The following is a 22824-nucleotide window of genomic DNA, read 5'->3' as shown; positions in this document are numbered from 1 at the left end:
TTGTACAATTACATATTTAATTAATAAGACAATGAGACTTGGAACAGTAGACTGTATCAAGGTCCTTACCCAGCAAGGTGCTTCATTACCCAACAGCAATTTATATTTAAATCTCAGCCACTCTTCAAATTATTTAGTATGCTGATGCCTGAACAATAAGACAAAACCCAAATGCTTAAATTGATAATACTCTACCTTTGAGGTCTGGGCCTCTTCCACAAGTTTAACTATCTGGGAAAGAGTTGTATCAGCTCCAACATGAGTTGCTGAAATCAGCAGGGATCCATTCTGATTAATAGAACCTGCAATAACTGTATTGCCAGGTTTCTTTGTCACAGGCATTGCTTCACCTACGGGAAGGTCAACAACAGATACTAAGGTATATTTTTCAGCAATATAATATTAGCTACCAACTCCCAACATGCAATTAGAAGAGCGAGGAGAACATCAGCTTCAATTTCCCTTCAGATTCATTTAAAAGAAAAGAAAAACATCTTTACATCTACAAAAAGCAAATGCTACCTGTGATAAGTGACTCATCTACCATGGAGTGGCCTTCAATAACACGACCATCCACTGGGAATTTGCCTCCTGGGATCACTTTGACAATGTCACCTCGTTGAACCAGTTCAACGTCAACTTGCTCTTCACTAGAAAGACAGTTAATGTTTTTAATAAGAGATTGTTAACTGACTTTACCCGAGGTAAAGGGAGTCATTACTATACACAAAGCACAATCCCACTGGTTGACATTGTTATTGCATACAATAACTGTCAGAAGAAAGGCCATTTTAAAGAGCACTACAATTATTTTATCTAAATCTCCTTTACATTCCCGTTGCAAAAATCCACCAATTTTCTTAACACAACAAGAATTAGCAAGATTCCAACAGAACAAATCAGAGCAGTGTTAATTTTTTTGCATTTTAACAGTTATATCTGGTAAATCTACCAGCAAATCTGAAATTATTTCCCTCACAATTCTACAGAATGGTAACCTTTGTTTGTGACTTAAGCAGATTCACAACAAAATGGTACAATGGAAAAGCAAACAACAAATCAAGATACCTTAAAAGAACGTTATCAGGGCCCAAGGTAACAATTGTAGCTTCAGTAGCTTGTAATGAAATTAGTCTTGCCAGAGCTTCTGATGTTTTACCCTAGAATAATAAAAAATTTTCGTATTTTTCTCACTATCCTATTGGAAAACAATTGTTGGGTAAATGACAACAGCGTGTGTTGCAATTTACCCTACTAAGAAAACACTTTCTGCAAACAGACTTACATTAAGTCATTTCATATTTTTAATAGCAAAGTCACTGAAGATCATAGAATCACGGAATCATCAACGTTGGAAAAGATCTCTGAGATCATCCAGTCACCTCCCCTGTGCCTACTAAACTATGTCCAAAGCACCATGTCAGCATCTTTTTGAATCCCTCTAGGGAAGGTGACTCCACCACTGCCCTGGGCACCCTGTGCCAATGTTTCTCTACTCTATCAGTAAAGAATTCTTTCCTAATAATCAATCAAAACCTCCCCTAGCAAAAATTCCTCTTGTCCTATATCCCTTCTTACTTGGGAGGAGAGACCAGCACACACCTTGCCACAACCTCCTTTCAGGGGGCTGTAGAGAGCAACGACATCTCTCAGTCTCCTCAGGCTAAACAACTTCAGTTCCTTCAGCCACTCTTAATAACGTTTTTCTCCAAGACCCTTCCCCAGCTCCATTCCCGTCTCCGGACACACTCCAGCCCCTCAAGGCCTTTCCCGCACTGAGAGGCCCAAAACTGAGCCCAGAATTCGAGGTGCAGCCTCATCAATGCTGAGTACAGGGGGACAATCCCTTCCCTGCTCCTGCTGGCCACCCATGGCCGATCCAAGCCAGGAGGCTGTTGGCTTTCATGGCCCTTGGGCCGCTGCTGGCTCATGTTCAGCCACTGCCGAGCAGCACTCCCAGCTTCTTTTCCACCAGGCAGCTTTCCAGTCACTCATCCCAAGCCTGGAGCTGCATGGGGTTCTTGTGACCAACATGCAGCACCCAGCACTTGGCCTTGTTGAACCCCGTACATTGACCTCAGCCCATGGATCCAGCCTGTCCAGATCCCTCTGCAGAGCCTTCCTGTCCTCAAGCAGATCAACACTTCCATCCAATTTGGTGTTGTCTGCAAACTGACCGAGGGAATTTGATTTTACATCAAAGAAAGTTAGAAGAATCTGACAAAGCTTTTTGTTTTTCAAAGGTACACGACATTCCGAAATAATTCTTAGTGTCTTGCAGCTTGTAGGTATCATGGGCTTTTCCTTTCCGTACCTTTGCAACATGCTCAAGCCACCGGCCCAAGGAGATGAACACGAACAGCATCGGAGGCGTGTCAAAGAAAGTTACGGGGTTTACTTTTGCTTTCTCAGCCATTGCAACTAGAAGAATAACAAATGAGTAAAGGAAGGCAATGGAGGTTGCCAAAACGATGAGCACGTCCATATTTGCAGTTTTGTGCTTCAGCGCTCTGTACGCCTGTATGTAGAAGTGCCAGCCTCCAAACATCTGTAACAAGAGATCCAGTTGGGTTTCATATACACATTTGTAACACCCAGCAGCAGCATTCCAGTAAGAGAGGAAGACACCCATTTTATTTGTTATCTGCCTTCTCAGACTCTTCCTGAAGAACATCCCAGCTCTGGCTGAGGGCTTATAGCTCCATCACAGTATTCTCAGGTCCTCTCCAGGCAGCCCCACCAGCTCCACCCACACCCACCAATTATGGAATCATAGAATCACCAGGTTGGAAGAGACCCACTGGATCATCAAGTCCAACCATTCCCATCAATCACTAAACCATGTCCCTCAGCACCTCATCCACCCATCCCTTAAACCCCTCCAGGGAAGGTGACTCAACCCTCTCCCTGGGCAGCCTCTGCCAGTGCCCAATGACCCTTTCTATGAAATTTTTTTTCCTAATGTCCAGCCTGAACCTCCCCTGGTGGAGCTTGAGGCCATTCCCTCTCATCCTGTCCCCTGTCACTTGGGAGAAGAGGCCAGCACACTGGACAGGCTGCACAGCACTTCTACAGTGACTGGCCTTCCCTAACCATCCCTGGAACCACTCACTGCAGTAAGAGTAGAAGCACCCAACAACCTTAAAAGCATTCCGAGCCAGCATAATTAAAGTCACTTCTCAAAATTAATTTCTTCATTGCCTTCCATTTTCAGTGTTTTAACCCAACAAACTATGAGTTGTCACGTTCCCACTTACCTGTACAGGGACGCAGAGTAAAAATGACAGAAAATTCATAACAGACAATCCTGGCAGGAGCTGGTATTCCAAGACCATAGAGGAGTGAAGGGCTTCCATTTCCTCACTGGTCATGTTGTGATGTGCACGAGCATCTGCAAGCTGACTGTCCATAACCATCATGTAAATCATCAGCCCCATGACAGGAATGCAGAAAACGAGACTCACAACAAAAGATCTTTTCCATCTTAGATATAAGAAAAGAAAAAAAAGAAGTGTTTAGCAGTCAAGTAGTGGGTAACAGTTTAGCTAGTAAGTGTGAACAGCTACAAACTAAAATCTGTAACCTTACCAGTGATTAAAGAAGAATCAGAGATGTTAAATAGAATCTAAGTGTGTTCAGGAATACTTACTGCCTTATTTCCTGCTTGTGATCCAGGTGACTAGCAGATCGATCTTTTTTGACTAATGAAGTATTGAAACCTAAATCCTAAGGAAAAAAGCATAACAATAAAAAGAGAACAGCAGAAGTTTTTAAAGGCACTTTGTGCTTTTATAAAGTTCTTGCCAGATTATTGATGACGCCAGCCTTACATCTGATTTACTTTATTAACATTCCCGATAAGATTGTTACTATCTTTTAGTTTTCTTGCAGAGAGAAAAGCAATCTGATGTATAAATCAACCCTTCTAGAGCATTAAAATGATATTCTAAAACGTGGCTTTCCAAAATGGTTTACTTGAGGTACAAAATTAGAGAAATTGAGGAAGAAAGCCAAGAAGCTCATTTCACTTCTCTCCTGCTGCTGTACTCATAGGTGTGCTTGATTTTTCTGCAATTGAGCCAGTACCTTCAACTCTACAACAGCCTGACTTTCCTAGTATTTCTGTTTAAAAACTTAGGTAAAGGCATAACAGAGGACTGCTTTTGAGCCAGAACACACATTATCTGAAAAAAGCTGCACTAAGAAGATAGCAGATACAGGAAATAAGGCGGATTTTTTTCCTTTAATAGTCTTCCTTTCTGTTTCTAGGGCTTTTAAATCTTCAAAGGACACTGGATATTTTATGAGACTTGCTGCCCTCATGAAACGTACCTTTATCACTTGTATAACATCTCGAGGACCTATAACCTCAGGATCATATTTAATGTGTGCTTTGTTGGTTGCAAGAGCTACTGAGCAGTATAAAACACCATTGGTCTTCATAAGGGTGGATTCTATTTTGTGCACACAACTAGCACAAGTCATTCCTCTCACCTGTAAAAGAAAGGTTCCTTGTGTTATTAAAACCATGAGTTACTTGGTAAATGCATTTTAAAAAGCAGAAAAAGAAAAAGTGCTTATGGCTATCCTGAACTATTTACTGCATAATTCTGTGTCTGAAGCAGTGAGATGGAGCTCTCCAGTTGAGGGTGAGAGCAATATAGAAGAAGAACAGCATAAAGACAAGATTATTGAGCTCTGCTAAAGCTCTGCTGACTGTTCTAGCTCAGTAAACCCCATCTCTGAGTGTGACTCAGCTACAAAAGAAAACAAAAGGAAATTCCTGCAATAGACAGCAACGTGAAAAAAACCCACAGAAATATTTCTCTGACTTCAGTGCAGCAGCAACCCAGCCCAGTTTGCAAGACAAGATACTATTTGTGATACACACCTGATGTACTCTTATGCTTTATTGTTTTTGCAAATTAACCTCTACTATGATTAACACCATGAATGCTTACACAGGGGCACCCAACACATAAAAGCGCTAAAGACAGGGAGTCGGTTTTTATTACTAGCTTACAACAAGTTCCAGGATTCCATCTCCTTCTCCACAGTTTTCCATGATGGTAGCTCCAAATCCCAGTTCCCGTATGAGCTCAGCGATAGTTGAAGGGTGTATGACAGCAGGATTATACCTCACTTCTGCCTTTCCTGCCATTAGGGCAACCAGTATCGAATGTATTCCTAGAAAACAAAATGTTTGAATGGCAGATCACATTTAAGAAAAACACTGCATTTAAGGTAACACGATGGTACAACAGCAACTGAAACTGAGAAAGCTGCCACGCTGTAGTACACGAAGAAAAAGATGATCATCTTTGGAAGATGCATCAACAATGCAACAAAAGCACCTAAGTACAAGCGTAACAGATGAAAGTATTTATTCATGTCACATGTTTTTAACAATCTAATTACAAGTATTCAATCTATGCTATATGAAAAAGATCTGGTTTTACTTAAAAGAAGTTCTTCTAAAATACAGTTCTGCATATTTTCTCATCAGCATTTACCACTTCTAAAAGGCTTTCTTTCAAGAGGTATGAGAAAGGGTAGATCTAACAATGTGCAATCCTACCGTACACTAAGTGAGACGGATTTGGACACATCCATTTTCTAGGATGAAAAAAACTAAATTCCAGGTTAACTTGGACACATCCATTTTCATTACAATAATTAAACACATTAAAAGACTTTTCATTACATCACAGTCATGCAACTGTTTGTTCTTGCAAATACAATCATCACATTGACAGGAGACAGACAGTTGTCCTGACTCGTAGAGCTAAAATTAACGTATGTCTCTTTAATCCATATTAATACTGTCCCTCTCTAATAGCTCCCTAATATATACACTTCTGCCTTTAAGTTGCAGACCCAGGCACGCCCCTCCAGATTTGTTTTAGTTTCAAAAGGACTCATATTTGATTGCTATATTCTCTTTGGAGGACTCCAACTCTGGCTTTTGCAAAGGCAGCCAGGATGACATTGTTTTCTTCCTACAAACCAACACCGAGCAGCCTGTGTTCTCACTCATGAAACATCAGCGATGGCACTTTTCTTGACAACCCACCTGTTAGAGCTCCTGCACAAAAGCTAGATGGATTCTCTACAAGAAACCCTTAGAAATATAACTGATTACACTGCCATGAATCTTACCATCTTCTCTTCTCAGATTTCTCTCAATATTGGCCACACACGAAGCACACGTCATTCCTGTGACTTGGACATAGCACTTCGATATAGTCTTTGCCTCTTGTCTAGCAAGGTGGGCTGGTGACACTTTGGAGAGGGGCTCGGCTTTGTGTGATTCCAGCTGCACTTCAGGTGAGGGCTGAGCTATTGCTACAGGTAGTTCTGTCCTTGCTGAAAAAGAGATCATAATTCATGACATTATGAACAGCCACTGCAATGAGGTATGAGCTGGTACTACACTAGCCATAAATACATGTATTTCTACCATAAATACAGGTTGCTGGAAATTTATAGACCACAAAATAGTAATTGTTCATCCCTGTGCAGACTCATCGACCTGCCAGTTAACCCTAAGTGCAAGAAAACAAGACCAAGGGTTGGGCCGCTGAGTGCTTTGTTACTATTTTTCCTTTTGCCTTTCCTCATTATGTTTGCCTGTTCTGTTGCACATCCTTTGTCCTCTTCTGTAGGTTGTAAGCTAAACCTTTGCACTGCAACCTTAGTTTTACACACAACTTTATTGACTTTACCTGGGGCACAAAGCTGAATTTGTTAGCAAGTGCATGTTTCATAAGCAAAGTCAGTGGTTTTGACCTTAGAGAAGGGCTCACAGCTACTGACCAACTGCTTCTTACAGCAATTCAGGAGATGCTATGTTTATGCAGGAGCCATTTGGAAGGAGTTAAATGGGAGCACCTAACCACTTCTTCAGTTATTGCCACAAAACAGCTCAGGTACTGTATGTCTCAACATTTTATTTTACTGAATCAAGGAGCAAAGCTTCCCTGTCTCCTCAGGAAGCCTCTCTTCCCATTCATATTCACCTGTATTCTTGCTGTATTCTCTAGCCACCTGCTCCCACTGTGGAACTACTTTTAGTGTACCAGTCATTACAGTAAGCACCTGTACTGGTGTAGGCTGGGACAGGGTTGATTTTCTTCAAAATAGCTCATAGGGTGCTATCCTTCCCATCTGTGACCAAACAGTGCTGAGAACACAGGGCTGTTTGTTACTGCTGAGTAGTATTTACTCAGCACCAACAGCCTTTTCTGTTCCTCACCTCACCCTGTCATCGAGGAAGGGGTTGGGAGGGGACACAGCCAGGACAGCCAACCCCGAGTGACCCAAGGGACATCCCACATCATACAACGCCACACTCAGCATATAAAGCTGGGGAAGGAGAGGGAAGCAGGAAACTCCGAGCAATGGCATTTGTCCTCTCAAGTAACTCTGACGTGTGATGAAACCCTGATTCCCTGCACACATGGCTGAACATCTGCCTGTCAATGGGCAGTAACAAACTAATCCCTTGCTTTTCCTGCACATGCAACCACTGCTTTACCTATTAAACTGTCTTTATCTCAATTCACAAGTTCTTGCTCTTTTGCCCTTCTCTTCCCCACTGCACCACAAGGGAGTGAGTGGCTGGGTGGTGCTTGGCTGCCTACCAGGGCTACCTCACAACAGCATCATTTTAACTTCCTCAAGGATGTCTACACTCTTCAGATTCTCGTCACTCCTCAGTCACACCCAAGCCTGGTTAAATATCCCTTCACTAGTTACTCTACAGGAGCCAAGTCTTTAATAATTCACTATTAAGGAAACTTCAGTGCAGCAATCCATAATATTCTTCGCAGCTAGCAAAGCCCCAATTCCACATTCATGCCATGAATATTATACAGCAGCAATCTGGAGCACCATTTGAATGTCAGCATTTATCTGATGGTATTTATGTTTCCAGATATCTCAATCAGTTTTAATTAGTCTGATGTATTAAAGGAATTCCACCTATACTTAATTACCCCATTGACTGAAGATACAAAGCTTCCCTTGTCAAGCACCAAGTACATATCAGCTGCTAAGTTTCAGCTTGGCAGGTACAAATCCTAAACAGAACTATACAATCCTTATAAATATAAAAGTTTAGAAGGTCATTACCTGATAAAGATGCATCAAATCCCATCTCCTCTATTGAGGATCGCAAGTCTTCTGGGCCTGTCTGCAAAGGGTCGTATTCTATAGTCCCATTACGATTTGACAGAGAGACATGCACAGATTTTACACCTGCCTTTTGGGATACGATTCCCTCAATGGACTGCACACAAGAGTTGCAAGTCATCCCCTCAATATTTATCACAACAACTTGAGTAAGTGGCTGGCTAGCATCCTTCAAAGCTGGACGAGAAGACCTGAGTGGAGAAACCAGCATGGGGAAAAACGCTACGTTTTCACACTCGTCAGGAAGGCTGACTTTAAATGTCTCTGGAGACACTGCCTCGATGGCTTTTCTCAGTACATCACTGTTAATTAAGTTTGGGTTATAACTTACTACAGCAGATTTCTTCTCTAATGAAACAACTACACTTCTTACTGATGGGAGTGCTGATATGGCACTCTGAATATTGAGGACGCATGAATTGCAGTGCATGCCATCAATTCTGAAGACAACTGTCTTTGTATCATTCACATTTGAGTTTTCTTTCAATGCCATCTTGGAGCCTTTGGTCTGAACATTCCTCAGCCTTTCCAGGTCAACAGCACTGAGCTTTAGGGGTCTAGGCTGCTTTTTGAGAGTTGCTGTGAAACCCGCAGCTTCAATCTGCCGTTTGATTTCTTCTGCCGTAATCAGATGAGGCTGGTAGACAACAACAGCTTCCTGATTGTCCAGCGACACTGAAAATTAACCAATAAAAACATGTGTGCATTACTGCCCTAAGCATAATGAGCGCATTGCCCTAACAGCAACAGATCTTGTCAGAGCTTTCCAAATATGCTCGAAATGCTCAAATATAACTGCAATGGAAAGGAGATTTAGCTGGTTCAGTAAATATCCAACAATTCAGTTCTTCAACCATTTTTTGTCTAGTACTGCAACAAATTTCGACTCCTCCTCAATTTTCTGCTTTTTCCTTAGGGCTTTCACAAACAGCATTACTATTTCTTACTATATTTACCCTTTTATTAGGGGTCTGTGGTAAGACATTTATGCCATAGTTATTTTGTCTTGCCTTTTAGATACAATCACACATATGCCAATATTAATTTTTAATTGCACAGAAAATAGAAAATAATATTAATTACAATTAAAAAAAGGCATCTAGTATCAAAGGATTTCTGTAAGTAGCAATAAAATTACGGAAAACATTACTCCAGACTATGTACCACAACAGAAAGTAACCACTGTCATGCATGTAACAAAGCCTCACCACATTTTGAGCCCCTTTCTTCACTATCAGCCCAAATTAAACCTGTAACTAAATACCTGGTACCACAGAGTACCTGTCACACTAAGTTACCTAACCTAAACTCGAGATATCTCCACAATGCTATCAGAGAACAGCATGGTCATCTTCAATTTACATAAAAGTACACTGAGTTTTTACCTTTAATCCGCTGAATTCCTTGCAATTTGCCGATCTTCCCCTCAATGGTGCTGGTGCAGGAATGACAGGTCATCCCCTCTACTTTCAGGCGCAGTGCAACGCTACTGGCTTGAGAGCAGCTTGAATCTTCACAAGTTCCTGGGGTTACCTCTGGGGCAGAGATACTCAAATCTACTCCTGGGACCATCTGGGTAATCTGCTTGCCATTTATAATGGAAGGAATAAAAGTCACCACCGCAGTTCTTTGATTGGAAGACATTTTAACATCCACGATACCTTTTTTCTGTAGTAGCGTATTACAAATCTGTTTAGAGGTTAGAGCTGACTGAGTAGGAATAGTAAGGAAAATAGTGTCAGGTAAAACAGGTTGTGGGTTTGAATTGGGTAACGTAGCATCAAATCCCATGTCATATATAGCTTCCTGCAGCATTGCTGGAGTCTGCAGCTTTGAGTCATAGATGACGACTGCGTTCTTGTCTTCTAGAGATACCTTGCAAGGGGAAAAACCAAAATATAATGATTTAGTAAGCTGCAATGCTAAGAGATGAGAACTAACACCCTGCATGAGACTAGAAATAGCTTTTACTTACGTTACTAGCAATACTTGTCCAGTATAATTCTATCCAATATTGTTCACCGTGAAAAGTAAAGCCATGCCATACCAACAGCCACCATAAAGTAACTTCTGCCCATCTGCGCAACAACACGGCCAGGAAGAACAGATTTCCCCCCAATCAGCTTCAGAATCCTTTACAAATCTGTCTGGCCACTTCTACTGACGACATCCAGAGAGCAACAACGCATTTAGTGTAACCTCCAGAGCTCGGCTCTCTTGAATTATGATGACTAACCCAATTAAATCCCCAAAGCAAAACAGCCCACAGAAGAAATTCTAATCACATGTACAATTCAGTGGTTAAGAGTAATTACCTCTAGGCTACAAGGACAGAAGAAAATATCCTTTGAAAAAACCCACAGATTTAAGCAGCAGTGAAAGGAGTCCAGCATTTCTAGGCATGTTTGGCACAGACTGTTAACTTGCTATTAGCAATAAAATGCATCAGACTTCACAGAACAAAATTAAGTTTCAAAATTCAATTTATGACAAACATTAAAGAAGCTGTTTTTCCTCTCTCTGTACACTTTGGTGATCCAGAGATGTCCTGATGTGGTAGTAACCTTTCACATCAGATGGTACAAATATCCTCAATTTAATTTGCTCCCAATTGATGATACTGCAAACACAATTACTGCAGTTTCCAAAAGGGAAAGACAATTCCTGCCAGAGGCCCAACACATTATCATTCAATTCTATCTTTCCTCTGGGCAAAGGTACAAGCTAAAGACCCCATTCATGATTAAATTAGACCAGTTAAATCATTTTAAGAACCACCTTTCTTCATTTTCCCCCCACTTATGAGCCTTAGTAGAATTAGCAACAGGGACTTTTATTGGTTTCATTGCAGTTGGAGGCAAAATAACCTAAATGTAGCTCTGTGTGTCTGTATTAACCATCTCACGTTCATTTCCCTTTCTGACCTAATTCATAAGCATCAAACAAACCCTGTTTTATTTTTCTCAGAGATTTTTCTGAAACAAATGATCTGGGTAATTTGAAGTTATGATTCTGTAATAAGGATAGTTACTAAATACAACCTCTTAAAGTTTCTTATAGTCCCGTTCTACTCATTAAATTTATGCATTATACCTCCTTGCCGAGATTAGTTTTAGAAATAGTATTCAGCTTTGGGATAAAGCATTTACTTTAAAACTTATAGAAGAAACTCTTAATAACGTCCTTTTAAAAGCCTGCTTCATTCCTTATGTAAAAGATGCTATGGGATGCATTGTCTTCAACCAAGTTAAAGTAAAATCTCTCCTCCTCCTATCTCAAGACACCTGCATATTCTCAGAAATTAGTGCAAGGTTGACAAGATTAGATCTTTTGCCAGAATAAAGGAGAAAGGGAGGATTCTGAAGTCAGATTATTTAGGGGTTTTATTTCACAGGCTGCTTTTAGCCTTCATTTGACCTCAAGCCTACAGATACCTAGTGATTTACCTGCTCACATCACACCACAGATATTAACAGCAGCGCCCCCGCTTCTAAAGGAGTCTTAGTGATCCAAGGTTCTGGCATCTGAGCATAACCTCCTATTACACGAAAGCTCCATTAAAGTGGAAGAAAGATGAAAAATAACGCGTCTAATAAATATTGCTGCTGTTCTTCAAAATTCCAGCAAATGTGTATACATGAACACCTACTTCAGGCAAAAGGAAACTGTACTGAGCACTGCATTCAACATTTGCCTCTGTAAATAATGCACATCACAACAAGCCCTTCGGAATCAGCTAAAGGTAGTGATCATATGCCCCCCAAATTAAAACAGCGCACCCTGTTCTGGGAGGGAAAGTGTTCACCTAAGATAGCTCCACTAAACCAGAAATTGTCTTTTGATGAAACCAAGAAGTTTTCTTTAGAGTAAAATCAACCACTGCAGAGCATTACAGCATGATTTCGGAACCTAAATACTAAGTAATTAAACTTTGCAGTTTTCTGTTGTTAGGACTGTTGTCTCTAGTACAACTTGGGCTATAAAACTAAGAGGAATCTCCCAGCTTCAACATTGTTACCATCATTAAAACTACTGTAATGTCTTGTGTAGGAATAACCAGCTCACCCTGGAACACAGTCTCTCTAGCATTTTTCCCCATGCTAGAAAAAATACTAAGAAAATTTTGATTTCTTCTCTGAGCTAAGAATAAAAAAAGCTAAATTCAATACAGGCTTCCTTGATCTGACTTAAGGGCAAACCAAGCAGCTCTGTTTACAGTTGAAGACCACAGTTCTACTGCTCTTTCCCTCATCTCCTCATGGACAGTACAATAGAAAGCAAACTTGTAATGATTGAAAGCGTGAGCAAAACTTTCCTTACACCTGGATTACCTGCTACTCTTATTTCATGAGCCACAACAAAACAGCTTTATTTTTCATGATGGGTCACAACTACCACATGATTAACTACCACATTTCTAACATCAGCTTCCCATGAAACGTACAGGATATACTTTTCCCACCTATTTTCCTCCCTCAGTGCATACTTTATCATGGTTTCTCATACAAGAACAAAGCTTTTTAAGAAACAGCAATAGTGTAACTTACTTTAATGTTATGGATACCATTCATCTTCCCAACATGCTGTTCGATGGTCTGGACACAGGAATTGCATGTCATGCCCTCCACACTGATGACTATGGATTTTGCCTCCATGGTGGAATCAAGTCTTCTCATTGCTGTTAGTAAAACACAATTTGGACATTGATTCTTAAATCATTTCACAAAGATTGAAACCCAAACAGGGATTAAACAGAGGATGCACTTGGCCACAGGTAACTCTAATTGATGTAAAAATCTGAGCAAAGCTGAGCAGGAAGAAGAACTTTAGGTATTTAGTATTCCAGTACTGAAAGGGGCTCCAGAAAAGCCGGGGAGGGACTCTTGATCACGGAGTGCAGGGGAACGGTTTCCAGCTGCAAGAGGCGAGATTGAGATGAGATCTTGGGAAGAAATGTTTCCCCATGAGGGTGGTAAGGCTCTGGCCAGGTTGCCCAGAGAGGCTGTGGCTGCTCCATCCCTGGAGGGGTTCAAGGCCAGGTTGGATGCGGCTTGGAGCAACCTGATCCAGTGGGAGGTGTCCCTGCTCATAGCAGGGGGCTGGAACTGGACAGACTTTGAGGTCCCTCCCAACCCAAACCATTCAATGATTTTATGTTTCTACTTATTCTTAAGAATTTTCAAAAAGGGGAAGTGTTCAGACATTTATATTTGACTTGTGTTACAGCAGAGATCATTTAATGGGATGCAGCAAGCTGTGACACAACAGTGTGTGAGATGAAACTACAAGAAGCATGAGACACACACCAGCTCTTGGAATGCTCCAACGATGGCACACAATCCACAGCAACACAGGTGGTGGATTATGGTTTCCCACATTTATATCTCATTTATTATCCTATGCTAGCAAATCAAGCAATTCTGAAATTAGCCCTATAAATGAAAAAGCTTTTTCCACAGCTCATTCTGAAAAGCCTGATTTCTACTTTTCTGAAGATTATCATTCTTATTTTTGCTCATAAAAACAAGGCCAGAACAAAATTAGTAAACCCAAATGAAATTATCTTGTAGAAATAACGGCTAATGCAAAGACTTATTGCATTCAATGCATAAACTATTAAGTAACAGAGAGGGAAAGAGGGCAAAAGTACTGATTTTCCACAATTTTTTTTAACCTTTTGAAAGTCTGCAATATATTTTCCAGTGAGGTTAGCAACCAGGAAAATCACCACTGTCAACTGCTTAATGTTTGGCTGCAGTGGAAGCAACAACAAATATTGTGATTCACTAAACAGCTAAAGTTAAGCACATACTTAACTCGTTTTTGTTTTTTTTACCCTGGTGACTTGTATTGGAAAACTAAATTACATGAAATACTAACAATGTTTAACATAATTAATTTTCCTGACATTTCCAAACTGTTCCTGATGATAGAAAGTCTGAAAGTTTCTGTTTCACTTTGAGACATGCTACAAACAGTGTAAGCATACAAAAAGGTTTCATCATATAAACCAGCTGGCCTCACCAATGCACAAAACTAAATGCTGAAGCTTAATCAACACAAATAAAGGCAGCATAAACCTCCGAATTAATGAAGTTTCCAATAGATGAAGTACACATTGTTCCTTTAACTGCATCTTTGTGAAGAGCAACGAACATACCGCAAACGTGTCAGCCACTAAGCTGTCAGAGAATTTAACTACGATTTCTAGGTACAAAAGTTTAACTTTAATAATGTTAATAATGTGAAATACAGCCCAAGAAGTTGATAGTGCACCTGAAATGCTTTCAAATTCACTTCCATCCAAACTTAACTAGAGACAGATTGACTCTGTGGTGCACTGTCCTGTCCCAGTTTACATAGTTGTGTGTCTGGGTGTGTTCGCAAAGCCACTGTAACTCAAGTGCTTCTTGAAACTGCACGGCAGCCGTGTGGGAGTACCCACTGCTCCCTGACTGAGGAGTTACAATTATGCCTTTGTTCACTCTAACAGACTGAGCATTCCTTGGGGAAGAACTGAAGGAATCAGGGAGGAGCGTATTTCAGTGTGATTACAGGAAAGTGTGATTGAGAGCAGCTCTGCAGAGAAGGACTTGGGGTGCTGATTGATGAGAAGCTCAACATGAGCCAGTAACGTGTGCTTGCAGGCCAGAAACCAACGGTGTCCTGGGCTGCACCCAAAGCAGCGTCGCCAGCAGGGCGAGGGAGGGGATTCTGCCCCTCTATTCCTCTCCTGTGAGACCTCGTCTGGAGTATTGTGTCCAGTTCTGGAATCCTCAACACAACAAGGAGATGGAGATGTTGGAACGGGTCCAGAGGAGGCTACAAGGATGATCTGAGGGATGGAGCATCTCCATACGAGGACAGGCTGAGAGAGTTGGGGTTGTTCAGCAGGGAGAAGAGAAGACTCTGAGGAGACCTTATAGCGACCTTCCAGTACCTGAAGGGGCTACAAGAAAGCTGGGGAGGGGCTGTTTACAAAGGTTTGGAGTGATAGGACAAGGGGCAATGGGGATAAACTGGAGAGGGGCAGGTTTAAACTGGACATAAGGAGGAATTTCTTCACCATGAGGGTGGGGAGGCCCTGGCCCAGGTTGCCCAGGGAAGCTGTGGCTGCCCCATCCCTGGAGGTGTTCAAGGCCAGGTTGGATGGGGCTGGGAGCCCCTGATCCAGTGGGAGCTGTCCCTGCCCATGGCAGGGGGGTGGAACTCTATGGGCTTAACGTCCTTTCCAACCCAAACTATTCTATTAAATTCATTATTACCAGAAACCAGCATACGGTGTCTTTCCTATAAGTCAGATATCAAATGAGCACCAGCCACACAGGTAACGTGGTGAACCACCACCATTAGAAGTGATTACAGTGGCTATCAGCACTGCTACCAAATGCTCATCAACATATGTAAAACTAACAGTATGTTTCTTTTAGGATCTACTATTATTATAGTGTATTTTGGACAAAGTATTTCCTCCGTTCTCTGTTTCCTTGCCCTTCAGTTGTTCACCTCACATAGCATCACTTCCACTATTTTTTATGCCGCCTCTTGTTTTCCTGCTTAAAATGCAGCACGTGGAAAGAGAAACAGGAATTATTAAGAGCTGTTCTTAGTGGCCTAATGAACTAAATAAAGCCTGTAAAGTGACTTCAAATACGAGGAGGAAGAAAATACTGATTGCAGCAATTCAGGACCACTTATAAAGCACGTTAGATTCCCATTTTGTGAACAGAATGTCCCGTTTATGTTTCCAGTGTGTGATTAATACAGATGGAATCTTTTCTTTAAAATAAAGCACATCAAGCTCTACTTGTAACTGGATTTAAATAATAAATCAAAAGCTTCAACCATTCCAGGTTTCTTTTGTTGGGGTGAAGTGTTTTTTTACAGAATGCTGTCCCAGGCCCAGCTGATCTGGGCCCCTACGGTGTCAGGCACTGTACAAACAGCGGGGAGAAAATCCCTTCCTGGAAAAGATACGCCTTTATGCTTTTTGCATGTTTGAATGGCAAAGAGGAAGAGAATTATTATGTTTTTTAGCCCTCAAGGCCCCAAAGTACTGGGACTGAATCCAGAACTTCCCTCACAGAATTTATCTGTTGGATTAAACTCTCTCTACTTTTTGTTCTCTGACTTTTAATTAAGAAATCTATAGAATACACACATCTATAGAATCTAGATCTATAGAATATACACATCAGTAATAGCTAATGAACAGAAGAACAAAAAACAAGGACTTTTATTTGCTGTGTTGCAAGTTGCTAACAGTTTTTGGACCTTTTCTAAAAGAAAGGCTATTCTCTAAAATATTACACGTCCAAATCTGAGGGTAGAAAATGAGCCATTTGTAAGCAACTCTGTCTCTTCTTACCAGTTACATTGCTGACACCGATTAGAGAAACGGCACATTCACAATCTGTTTTCTGTGCAGCCTTACTAAGATTTCTGAAGACCAAGCTGTCTGGCTTTCCAGTGCTTCTGATGCTTTAAAGAGATCTTGTATTCAGAAAGAAGTACAGAGTTAATTCATAGTGATTCTAAGCATACACACATCCCTTTTTTTTACTCCCCTTACTCCCCAGGACAAATGCAATTTGAAAGGTAATTCATGCTTACATCTGAGACACAGTTCTTCCTTGTTATACTCTGGTTCTAGCACTGCCTCCTGTGCTTCTTGGTATACTTAGGCCGACACTTATAAGAAATATTTTTGTTATATTTCCTCCTCCTGACAACATTAAACTAAGAAAAATTCATGATGCAGCTGCCTGGAAAATATTTATTACACCAATAAATTATGACTAGATGCACACAGGGGATGTACAAATATTGACTATTTAATCCGAGTTCTCCTTATATGTGTTAATATTTTACTAAGTTCACAGAAAATGAATGCAAAAGTCAAAAGATCTGCATGAGACTGTGTAGTAACCTGTGTAACCGACAGCGACGGCCTGAACTTGGAACACCCTGTTTCCTCACTGTTGTGATTTGAGCCTGTTGATCCATCACTGCCTGTTTTCTCCTCCTGTTTTTTATATATATATTTATTTATATAAAATTATATTTTTATATAAATTTATTTATATAAATATATACATATAAAAATAAAATAATGCAGATATACCTGTGTTTGTACATAAGTATTACCTCACAAGACAGGGACAGTACAAGAGACAGTTAAGGTTCTAGCAGGATGCAGCTGAAAATCAACAGATCTAAAACTTCTGCCATATCTAGAAAGCTTTCTAGGTGACAACATATATTTTATAAGCTGACACTGAAAATCTCCATTATTACCACTGACTGCAAGACAAATGACTGCTAATAAATAACTTGTAATTTAAAGGCATCATGGACATATTCTTTTGGACAAGATGCTAAATCATAGAATCATAGAATCACCAGGTTGGAAGAGACCCACCGGATCATCGAGTCCAACCATTCCTATCAAACACTAAACCATGTCCCTCAGTGCCTCATCCACCCGCACCTTAAACCCCTCCAGGGAAGGTGAGTTAATCACCTCCCTGGGCAGACCGTTCCAGTGCCTAATGACCCTTTCAGTGAACAATTTTTTCCTTATGTCAAGCCTGAACCTCCCCTGTTGGAGCTTGAGGCCATTCCCTCTTGTCCTGTCCCCTATCACTTGGGAGAAGAGCCCAGCTCCCTCCTCTCCACAACCTCCTTTCAGGTAGTTATAGAGAGCAATGAGGTCTCCCCTCAGCCTCCTCTTCTCCAGGCTAAACACCCCCAGCTCTCTCAGCCGCTCCTCATAAGGCCTGTTCTCCAGCCCCCTCACCAGCTTCGTTGCTCTTCTCTGGACTCGCTCCAGAGCCTCAACATCCTTCTTGTGGTGAGGGGCCCAGAACTGAACACAGTTATACATCACATATAGTTTTAAAGAATAAAGCCATTTTTCTTCTCAACTAATGCACTGTTCCATCCATAAATGACCTTCGTCTTCAATTAGTAAAGAATTTTAGGATTTGATGATGCAAACAAGTGGCAGCTCCTCCACTTTCATCTAATAGTCATTTATTTAAAATAACAAGAAATGAAAAGGCTTCAATTCTACTGATGTTCTGGAACATCACCTAAAGAGGCTTCACCTTGCCAAGAGCCCTGGCTTTGAACACACTTCATAAAGGTTTCTGTACTCTCTACTATACTATTTACTGCTTAATACCTTTAGAAACTCCCATTTTCTATTCTCTTCTGTTACTCTCCTCTGTGTTTACAGTCAACAAGGCAGCAGCATTTCCTGGTTTGTACATTAACACCCTCAATGAAGCAGAACCCTGGAAAAGATCTGGCCCTGCAGCCCTCGGAACCGAACACGGCAGGCTACCTGAGGAGGAGCAACACCTGGTGACTGAACAGGCAGTGTAAAAAGGATAATTAACATCAAAACGATATTTGGGAATACACATAAAACCTTGTATGTTTTTTTCAGATATAATTTCAGGCTTAAGACTTGGGTTGCCCGTGTGCAAGCTAAAATCATAGAATAGTCTGGGTTGGAAGGGACCTTAAAGATCATCCAGTTCCATCCTCCTGCTGTGGGCAGGGACACCTTCCACTAGATCAGGCATTTCATTTTCTTAAAGTCAACTAGTAATTCTATTAAGTGAGTCAAGCACCAGAAAGTAATTTCTTCCTACAGAAATTAAACAGTGATGAAGCACAAGGTGACTGAGAAACTCAGATTCATCTCTCTAAACCTTTTTTTTTGATGTGCTAACAGCAAAGTAAAATTTCTGAAGGAAAATAAGGTTTGATCAAGTCAAAGCTAAGTCATTCATAATCTCACACTACCAGAAAACAAACAAACAAACAAGAAAATATGAGCAATGCAAAGAGTACGTTACAGCACGGGTAAAAACCCAGACTCTCACTTTACCCCACAAAAAATACACTATTGCTTCTAGTATCTCAGCTAACCAAGGCATCACAACGTAATAAGGCCCTGTGCACCACAAAGATGCTTCGTGCCTCTACCAGGACCAGCAGGGATACAGAACTGAGAAGCACACTTTCTGGCTATGTGTACAATTTCAGTTTTCACCAAGGTTTTCTATACAGAACTATCTTTAATTTATAGCTGCTGAAACTAAGAAAGGTCAAAGCTAGGGAAAAAATCACACAAATGCCCGAAACAGAATCTGATAGATTTAACTGCAGCCTCTGGACTTTATTAAATTTCTAAATGGCCGAGTCCTGCTTTGTAGCTCACTTCATTTATGGCAGCAGACAGATAAATTACTAATTACATTAAATGAAAAAGGGTACCTGTCGCTAAAAGTCAGCAAAGATCTATGAAAAGAACAAAGGACAGCATGAAAGGAAAAAGATGCATCATCTTCTCCTTGGGCTTACAAAAGTGCTGGACAGTGGGTTACAGGGTCCTGGTCCAATACAAAAGAACAAGGTTTTCTTACATTCACTGGCAAATGGATATATTTACAGTCTGACTAGATAAAGGAAGTTTAATCACTGAGGGAGAAACTGCACATCTCTAATAGATATCTGTCTCAGGGAGCTACGTGACGCTCTAAACAGGCTGCAATACATGTTGCTCAAGACTTCAGTAAGTCTTGCTTGGTCAGCAGGCTACAGAAACTCCTCTGAGGGACTTAATTTCTATGCAAGCTGGATGGAAAAAAAAACAGAGAACACATTGGAAACATTCTGTTTCAGCTTTTAAATGAGCTTTTTAATATTCTAGACAAAATCTTAGCAAACCCTTTTACTTGTTTGTGTCCTTCCACTACCTCTTCAAGTGCTCAGAACTCAAATATTTCTCTGGAAGAAGAACAGTAAATATTGGGAGCAAAATATAATTTATAAACCCTTGTTATGCGAGCATTACCAAGGCCAACCACAGATCCTCATTCTCAAGCTTAGGCTTAAAATACAAGACAAATCAATGCAGAATGCATCATACAGGTGAAAAAATGACTAAAATAGTAAATGATGTGCAATGCTAGCTTTTACTTTCTCATTCTGCCACCTGGCAAGGAAAAAAGTTTTATGTCTTTTCTCAACAAAATATATTATATGTACTAATTTCTAATCAAATTGTGTTTCTGCTTGTACGCTGCATTGTAAATCACACAAACTGCCTCCCCATAACCAACCAGGAAAAAGTATTTCCTGGTCTATTTAGATCCACACATACAATTCAACAAGTATTTAAGTACGGAAATGCAATCTTTGGTGACTGCCTAAATGACTGAATGTAACCTTACTCTAATGATGTGCAATTTTCAGGACCTGGATACAGAGATGCAACAGTTTAGCTGGGTTTGCCCTTGCTCATTTTTGTGAGATTTCACCTCAAAGCCTTTTAAACAACAATTTGCCCTTTTCCAGAATATTTAAACTGTGTTTTTAATGAAAACATTGGGAAAATGTATTTCTGCACAGGGTGACAAGGCAAAACACTAAGAAAGATGTGCTCGGATTCAAAAAAAGGGGATTTGGAGCAGAGGCTCAGGGATGTGTGCATTCAAATTCAATGTGAATTTTTCCTTGAAGATCTCCAGCAGTGGAAGAGGGATTTTTAGAGGAAATTTTCCAAGTCCCTAGAGAGTGGACGCTCACTGTGCACCAAAATGCAGTGAGATCCCAAGCACACTGACAAGCGCAGCCCAGTTGGCTCCCTGACTGCCACTGCTCAACCCACTGGCTTGGCTGCAGCCCAAAGAGCCACAGGACGCGACTCCCTGGCGTTGACACGAGAAGCTCAACATGAGCCAGCAAGGTGTGCTCACAGCCCAGAAACCAACCGTGTCCTCGGCTACATCAAAATAAGTGTGGCCAGCAGGGTGAGGGAGGGATTCTGGCCCTCTATTTCTCTCTTGTGAGACCTCAGCTGGAGTATTGCGTCCAGTTCTGGAACCCTCAACATAAGAAGGAGATGGAGCTGTTAGAATGGGTCCAGAGGAGGCTACAAGGATGATCCAAGGGCTGGAGCACCTCCCATACGAGGACAGGCTGAGAAAGTTGGGGTTGTTCAGCCTTGTGAAGAGAAGGCTCCAAGGAAACCTTATAGCGACCTTCCAGCACCTGAAGGGGCTACAAGAAGACTGGGGAGGGACTGTTCACAAAGGCTTGTGGTGACAGGATGAGGGGCAATGGGGATAAACTGGAGAGGGGCAGATTTAGACTGGACATAAGGAGGAATTTCTTCACAGTGAGGGTGGGGAGGCACTGGAACAGGTTGTCCAGGGAAGCTGTGGCTGCCCCATCCCTGGAGGTGTTCAAGGCCAGGCTGGATGGGGCTTGGAGCCCCTGATCCAGCGGGAGGTGTCCCTGCCCACGGCAGGGGTGGGACTGGATGGGCTTTAAGGTCCCTTCCAAGCCAAACCGCTCGGTGACTCTATCCCTTTCCACCCAGCACTGGAAAAGCCCGAAGGCAGGAGCTGCCCGCGCCAAGCAGGGAACGCGCCGGGGGCTCCGCACCCCCCTTTCCAGCTCAGCCCCGTGCTCCCCGCCTCTCCAAAGCCCGAACCGAGCCGGTACGGCCGACACGGGGCTCGGCCCCTGCCCTGCCCTCACCACCCCATCCCACCCCGCCCCGCCAGCCCCGCGTACCGGCTCGTTCCGGGGTCAGGACGGAGCGCGGCAGCCCCGCACTCGAACGCGGCGCGGGGGCGCGCCCTTCTCCGACCGGTCACGTGACGCCCCGCCGCCCCGCCCCGAGCTCACGTGACACCCACAGAGGCATCCCCCCTCTCCGCCCGGTCACGTGACATAGCGACACGCCCCCTCGCCGCCCGGTCACGTGATCGCGGCGCCTTCTCCCAGTCCCCCGGTCGTGTCCCCACTAAAGTCACGTGATGGCAGCGAACCGCCCCTCGGCGCCGGGTCAGGCGAGGCAGCGGAACCAGGTGTCACGTGATCGCGATGCCCTCCCGCCTCCCAAAGCGTGTGACCGCAGCGCCCGCCCCCGTCTCCGCCGGGTCACGTGGCTTTAGGGACCCACACCCCCCGCCCGGTCACGTGACGCAGAGGACGCAGCTACCGCCGGTCACGTGGCCGCAGCGCCCGCCCCTCCCCGCCCATCACTTTATCGGTGATTCGCCCGGTTTGGTGTTCGCCAGGGATTGCGGCGGACGCGGGCCTCGCAAATCCCAGTTGCACAAGAATCCTAGAATAGTTTGGGTTGGAAGGGTCCTTAAAGCCCATCCAGTCCCACCCCTGCCAGGGGCAGGGACACCTCCCGCTGGATCAGGGGCTCCAAGCCCCATCCAACCCGGCCTGGAACCCCTCCAGGGATGGGGCAGCCACCACTGCTCTGGGCAACCTGGGCCAGGGCCTCCCCAAGAACTCGTTTTAAAACCCCCGTTTCACTCAGCATCACAGACACCACCTGCTCCTGTGGAGCCTCCCCAACCCAGACCTGATGCGAGTTCTTCTGAACTCTGAAAAGGCCTCAGAGAGAAACAGCTGCTTCATGGAGCGATTCAAGGAGTGAAAACACTCCTGGGGAAAAAAAACGGGATCTCACAGAAATTACAAACTTTTTCACAGCTGTGCAGCAGGCTTTACTTTATAGGCTGTGATGTGCACTCTGCCACGGGAATGCACGTGGCGGTTCCTTGGAGCACCCACAGCCACTTCCATGGA

The 22824-nt window shown here is 42.6% G+C and overlaps 2 protein-coding genes across 3 annotated transcripts in view; one reads left to right on the top strand and one right to left on the bottom strand.

The window, feature by feature from the left end:
• ATP7A (ATPase copper transporting alpha) overlaps window positions 1–21868 on the bottom strand; it is a 31822-nt gene extending 9954 nt beyond the window's left edge. Inside the window, exons 1-13 of one of the 2 annotated variants that reach the window (XM_069868021.1) lie at window positions 21790–21868; window positions 12741–12871; window positions 9579–10068; window positions 8134–8868; window positions 6160–6366; window positions 5024–5187; window positions 4333–4494; window positions 3650–3726; window positions 3258–3483; window positions 2315–2548; window positions 1069–1160; window positions 523–650; window positions 196–350 (exon numbers count right to left, since the gene is read on the bottom strand). In XM_069868021.1, the coding sequence (XP_069724122.1) occupies window positions 196–350; window positions 523–650; window positions 1069–1160; window positions 2315–2548; window positions 3258–3483; window positions 3650–3726; window positions 4333–4494; window positions 5024–5187; window positions 6160–6366; window positions 8134–8868; window positions 9579–10068; window positions 12741–12869 (2799 nt within the window). In that variant the 5' untranslated portion in view covers window positions 12870–12871; window positions 21790–21868. Of the gene's footprint in view, window positions 1–195; window positions 351–522; window positions 651–1068; window positions 1161–2314; window positions 2549–3257; window positions 3484–3649; window positions 3727–4332; window positions 4495–5023; window positions 5188–6159; window positions 6367–8133; window positions 8869–9578; window positions 10069–10168; window positions 10293–12740; window positions 12872–21789 lie in introns of those variants that run through there. The other variant, XM_069868022.1, reaches the window with a different exon arrangement.
• The window catches only part of ATRX (ATRX chromatin remodeler), a 478294-nt gene that overhangs the window by 351443 nt on the left and 104027 nt on the right, over window positions 1–22824 (top strand). The gene's annotated exons all lie outside the window — the stretch shown is intronic.

This window comes from Phaenicophaeus curvirostris, chromosome 13 (genome assembly GCF_032191515.1).
Source record: "Phaenicophaeus curvirostris isolate KB17595 chromosome 13, BPBGC_Pcur_1.0, whole genome shotgun sequence".
Lineage (NCBI taxonomy): Eukaryota > Metazoa > Chordata > Aves > Cuculiformes > Cuculidae > Phaenicophaeus > Phaenicophaeus curvirostris.
The sequence above is the reverse complement of the archived record's forward strand: the minus strand, read 5'-3'. Positions and strand labels throughout refer to the sequence as shown.